The 6,150-nt window shown below is 52.1% G+C and overlaps 1 protein-coding gene across 1 annotated transcript; it reads left to right on the top strand.

The window, feature by feature from the left end:
• The first annotated feature begins 4,790 nt into the window (after window positions 1-4,790).
• Window positions 4,791-5,780, top strand: LOC132565741 (olfactory receptor 51G2-like). Its single transcript, XM_060230477.1, has one exon. It carries the CDS (start codon window positions 4,791-4,793, stop codon window positions 5,778-5,780), a length of 990 nt encoding a protein of 329 aa, XP_060086460.1.
• The last annotated feature ends 370 nt before the right edge of the window (window positions 5,781-6,150 follow it).

A 6,150-nucleotide genomic window follows, 5' to 3' on the forward strand; every position in this document is an offset into this window, starting at 1 on the left:
ATGTTGATCCGGAAACTCTTTTGATTTAATTTCAACCCATTGGTTCTAGTCCTACCTTCTGGGGCCACAGAAAAGAATTCCACACCATCCTCTATAGGACAGCCCTTCAAGGACTTGAAGATGGTAATCCTATCACCTCTCAGCTGCCTCGTCTCCAGGCTAAACATCCCCAGCTCCTTCAACCTTTCCTCATAGGATGGTCTCCAGACCCCTCACCGTCTTTGTCGCCCTCCTCTGGACCTGTTCCAGCTTGTCTAGATCCTTCTTAAAATGTGGTGCCCAAAACTGAACACAAGACTCCAGGTGAGGTCTTACCAGAGCAGAGTAAAGCGATACCATCACATCATGTGATCTGGACACTAGACTTTTGTTGATACAGCCCAAAATTGCATTTGCCTTTTTAGCCACCGCATCACACTGTTGACTCATGTTCAGCATATGATCCGCTAAGACCCCGAGATCCTTTTCGCACAGACTACTGCTAAGACAAGTCTCCCCCATTCTGTAACCGTGCATTGGATTTTTCCTACCTAAATGCAGAACTTTACATTTATCCCTGTTAAAATTCATTTTATTGGTTTTAGCCCAGTTTTCCAGCCTGTCAAGGTCATCCTGTATCCTTTCTGTCTTCTTCTGTGTTCGCAACCCCTCCCAATTTAGTATCATCTGCAAATGTAATAAGCATTCCCTCTAGTGAGAAATCTAGTGAGATAGTGAGAAATCCGACGGAAGCCCCGTGGAAAAGAGGAGCATGAGAGAGGCATAAGGCTAGTGGGGAATCGGTCTGCATCACACAGTGGCCAGAACGCAGGTGCCACCAAAATGTCCACCAGTAAGGCCAGATGAGCTTACTTGCCTGTTGTGGAATTCTGTGGGCTGCAGCCATAGCAAAGTGGGTCCCACAGTGGGACTGGTCAGGCCTCTCTTGTCGCTCAAAACTGTGTTTTGCACAGCCCATTCAACTTGGAAATCTTCTACTTGTAATTTTTTTCCCTCTAACCCACTTTGAAATCTGGGCACTTGTTCCAGCAGGGGCTTGGTAAAGATACACAGGAGAAGGGGTGGGTGGAAGAACTGTGGGGAGTGAAGGCCCTAGGACTGAAGCTGAGGGTTCCGGCAAGATGCTGGCTGAGCCAGGGACACAACTGCTGCTCCTTTGGTTTATGAATTGCTGTGTGGTTCATGCCGGATGGAAAGGAGCTACAGCCTCCAGGAGCACAATTAAAAAGGTAAAGGGCAAGCACGAGTCACAATTACCTGACAGGAATCGCTACAAAAAGGAAAGGTGCTGACTTCTTTGTAAATATGCACAGCATTGAGAAGTGCCCCCCAAAAGAGCATCTGATTGTCTCTCTCTCTCTCTCTCTCTCTCTCGGCTTGACTTCGCGAACGAAGATTTAAGAAGGGTGCAGTAGTCCACGTCTGCTGCAGGCTCGCTGGTGGCTGACAAGACCAATGCGGGACAGGCAGGTCCGGCCACAGTGGCTGCAGGGAAAAGTCTGATTTGGGGTCGACTGCAAGTAAGGATGCCCGTTGACCGCGGCTAGCCAACTGGGGTGGGGGAGATGAGCTTTGTTTAGGCCACCTTTTCTAGGCCCCTCTCCGTGTGGAGCAAGCAGTGCTGTCCCTAGATAAGGCTGCTTGGTCGTTCAGGGTGCTGCCGAAAGATGCTTTCGTCTCCGGGTTAGCATCAGGCGACCAATATCCTGAACCGCCTACATGCAGGATCGGGACTGCGGCTTCCAGTGGCACCTTCTACCTGCTGTTTCGCCCCTTGCCCATCGCTGCAGGACTTGATGCGTTGTGGGTTGTGTGTGTGGATATGCCCTTCAGGCCTGCGCAGAGGAATTTTTTAGGTGAAGCGCAGTGTGCGCGGTACTGGCTCCACCCTTTCACCTGGGGGTCATCTGCCATGGCCCAGTAAGCCGGGACGCCGGCAGCGAGTCCTCCAGGTGGTAGGTGTTACATTAACGAGCTCTATCTGCCCGGGTTTGATGTTAGAGTTTTCCTTCTCTTAGGCTGACGAAGTTGGTGGGCCCAGCCTGCCCATCCGGTTATACCGCCGGACAATTCGGTCGCACCATGACGTAGCAAACTCTGTGAAAACGGGGGGGACCAGCGAGAAGGTGTTGCTACGGATGCAGTAATGCAGGAGAGGCCATTGCAGTGACCATCTGCCAGGCATAGCCAGACAGTGACCACGCGGCGTTCACTACACCGGGAGAGGAGAGGCTATGTATTGCGCATGCACTTTCCCTGGGGGGGGTAGGATTCCCAGAGGGAGCCCCCCCCCCAAAGGGTGATTAACACGTGGAATTCACTGCCACAGAAGGTGGTGGCGGCTACAAGCATAGACAGCTTCAAGGGGGGATTGGATCAACATGGAGCAGAGGTCCATCAGTGGCTATTAGCCACAGTGTATTGTTAGAACACTGTCTGGGGTAGTGATGCTCTGTATTCTTGGTACTTGGGAGTAGGGCACAGTGGGAGGGGAGGCTTCTAGTGTCCTGGCCCCCAGTGATGAACCTCCTGATGGCCCCTGGTTTCTTGGCCCCTGTGTGACAAAGAGTGTTGGACTGGAGGGGCCAATGGCCTGATCCAACAGGGCTTCTCTCATGTTCTTATGCGACCCAGAGTGTTGGACTGGAGGGGCCACTGGCCTGATCCAACAGGGCTTTCTCTTATGTTCTTATGTGACACAGAGTGTTGGACTGGATGTGCCATAGGCCTGATCCAACAGGGCTTCTCATATGTTCTTATGTGACACAGAGTGTTGGACTGGATGGGCCCACTGGCCTGATCTAACAGGGCTTCTCTTATGTTCTTATGTGACACAGAGTGTTGGACTGGATGTGCCATAGGCCTGATCCAACAGGGCTTCTCATATGTTCTTATGTGACACAGAGTGTTGACTGGATGGGCCACTGGCCTGATCCAACAGGGCTTCTCTTATGTTCTTATGTGACACAGAGTGTTGGACTGGAGGGGCCATTGGCCTGATCCAACATGGCTTCTCTTATGTTCTAATGTGACAACGAGTGTTGGACTGGATGGGCCAGTGGCCTGATCCAACAGGGCTTCTCTTATGTTCTTATGTGACACAGAGTGTTGGACTGGAGGGGGCACTGGCCTGATCCAACAGGGCTTCTCTTATGTTCTAATGTGACGAGTGTTGGACTGGAGGGGCCAGTGGCCTGATCCAACAGGGCTTCTCTTATGTTCTTATGCGACACAGAGTGTTGGACTGGATGGGCCACTGGCCTGATCTAACAGGGCTTCTCTTATGTTCTTATGTGACACAGAGTGTTGGACTGGATGTGCCATAGGCCTGATCCAACAGGGCTTCTCTTATGTTCTTATGTGACACAGAGTGTTGGACTGGATGTGCCATAGGCCTGATCCAACAGGGCTTCTCTTATGTTCTTATGTGACACAGAGTGTTGGACTGGAGGGGCCATTGGCCTGATCCAACATGGGTTCTCTTATGTTCTATTGTGACAACGAATGTTGGACTGGATGGGCCAGTGGCCTGATCCAACAAGGCTTCTCTTATGTTCTTATGTGACACAGAGTGTTGGACTGGAGGGGCCACTGGCCTGATCCAACAGGGCTTCTCTTATGTTCTACTGTGACAACGAGTGTTGGACTGGAGGGGCCAGTGGCCTGATCCAACAGGGCTTCTCATATGTTCGTATGTGACACAGAGTGTTGGACTGGATGTGCCATAGGCCTGGTCCAACAGGGCTTCTCTTATGTTCTTACGTGACACAGAGTGTTGGATTGGAGGGGCCATTGGCCTGATCCAACATGGCTTCTCTTATGTTCTAATGTGACAACGAGAGTTGGACTGGAGGGGCCAGTGGCCTGATCCAACAGGGCTTCTCTTATGTTCTTATGTGACACAGAGTGTTGGACTGGAGGGGCCACTGGCCTGATCCAACAGGGCTTCTCTTATGTTCTTATGTGAAACAGAGTGTTGACTGGAGGGGCCACTGGCCTGATCCAACAGGGCTTCTCTTATGTTCTTATGTGACACAGAGTGTTGGACTGGAGGGGCCACTGGCCTGATCCAACAGGCTTCTCTTATGTTCTTATCAAATATAGCCAACTTATGTTGACCCTGTATAGTTGTCAAGACAAGAGACAAACAGAGGGGTTTGCCCTTGCCTGCCTCTGTGTAGCAACCCTGGATTTCCTTGGTGGTCTCCCATCCAATGTCTAACCAGGGTTACCTTTGCCTTTCTGAAATCTGATGGTATCAGGCTGGCCTGGGATATCCAGATCAGGATTGATAAAGGGCATTAATGATATTGAATTTATATCCCACCCTCCCCTCCGAATCTCGGAGGAGCTCACAATCTCCTATATCTTCTCTCCCCCACAAAAGACACCCTGCGAGGTGAGTGGGGGTGAGAGGACTCTGACAGAAGCTGCCTTCTGTCAAGGACAACTCCTGCCAGAGCTATGGCTGACCTAAGCTGCAAGTGGAGGAGGGGAGAATCAAACCCGGTTCTCCCAGATAAGAGTTTCGCACAACTACACTAACCAACTACACCAAACTGGCTCTCAGTTATCTTAGAGTTCAGCAAAATCCTCACAGGGGGGTTGAACAGTGAAGCCCAGAATCAAGTATTTTTTTTTTTAGCGGGGGGGGGGGGGGGAAGAAAGAAAAAGCACAATAAAATCTAGCCGTTTCGGAGCTCCTGCCCGAAATGAGGCCTGCCCGTGATATTGTTTTGTGTTTGGACCTGTAGGAGGAAGATGACATTCTAGAAGACTGGTGTCACACCATGCTAAGCCCCAATGGAACCGAGGGCAGGCCTTTCCTCTTCTTCCTCACGGGGTTCTCTGGACTCGGAGTTGGCCGTCAGCTCTGGCTCTGCATCCCCATCTGCTTCATGTATCTCGTTGCTCTTTCCGGCAACGGCCTGATCCTCGTAGTGGTCAAGCTGCACCCCTGCCTCCACGAGCCCATGTACCTTTTCCTCTCCATGCTGTCTCTCACCGACCTGGGCTTATCCGCTTCCACCCTGCCGACGGTCCTGCCGATCTACACCTTTGGCTCCAGGGAGATTTCTGCCGACGCCTGCCTGGCCCAGCTCTTCTTCATCCACACCTTCTCCATCATGGAGTCCTCCGTGCTGCTCGCCATGGCCTTCGACCGCTTTGTGGCCATACGGCACCCTCTGAGATACGTCTCGATGCTGACCCGCGTGAGGATTGGGGGCATCGGGCTGGCCGTCATCCTGAGAGGGGTTGGGCTTCACGTCCCGGCTCCCATCATGCTGAAAAGGCTGCCCTACTGCAGGAGCCGCCAGCTGTCCCACTCCTACTGCCTCCACCCAGACGTGATGAAGCTGGCCTGTGCAGACACAACACCCAACAGCATGTACGGCCTCTTTGTCCTCCTCTCGACTCTGGGCTTGGACGCCCTGCTCATCGTCCTCTCTTACATCCTGATCCTCCAAACCGTGCTGAGCATCGCCTCTCGTGAGGAACGCTCCAAAGCCCTGAGCACTTGCGTCTCCCACATCTGTGCCGTCCTCCTCTTCTACACGCCCCTCATCAGCTTGTCCATGATCCATCGCTTCTGGAAGAAGAGCCCCCACCACACCCGCCTCCTCTTGTCCTACCTCCACTTCCTGCTCCCGCCAGTGCTGAATCCCGTCGTCTACAGCATCAAAACCCAACAGGTCCGAAAGCAGATCATCCGGTTGTTCCACCAAAAGAATCCGACAAGGCGCAGGATGGAGCCTTTTGGGCTCCCTGCAGAGAAGTAGCATAATGGAACCGGGTGCCTGGGAGCCCACCCGCTTTCCCGCTGAGCAGGACTAGAAAGAAGGGCTGGAAATCTGTCTCTGGCTGCTTCAGGAATAAGGCTTGTTGCTTAGAAAAGAAATAAAAGCTGTTTATTGTAAGGGAATTCCATACTAGATGGGCCAGGCAGCATAAAGGCTTGCAACTATCTAGCTATCTAAGCTGGGATGGCAGAAAGCATGTCCAGCCCCTCATAGAATCCTAGAGTTGGAAGGGACCTCCAGGGTCATCTAGTCCAACCCCCTGCACAAGGCAGGAAACTCACAGACACCTCCCCCTAAATTCATAGGATCTTCATTGCTGTCAGATGGCCATCTAGCCTCTGTTGAAAAA

This window comes from Heteronotia binoei, unplaced genomic scaffold (genome assembly GCF_032191835.1).
Source record: "Heteronotia binoei isolate CCM8104 ecotype False Entrance Well unplaced genomic scaffold, APGP_CSIRO_Hbin_v1 ptg001539l, whole genome shotgun sequence".
Taxonomy (NCBI): Eukaryota; Metazoa; Chordata; class Lepidosauria; order Squamata; family Gekkonidae; genus Heteronotia; species Heteronotia binoei.

What these genes read in the sequence shown, in the direction of transcription:
- LOC132565741 (XM_060230477.1), top strand. Translation starts at nt 4,791, where the DNA reads ATGCTAAGCCCCAATGGAACCGAGGGCAGGCCTTTCCTCTTCTTCCTC.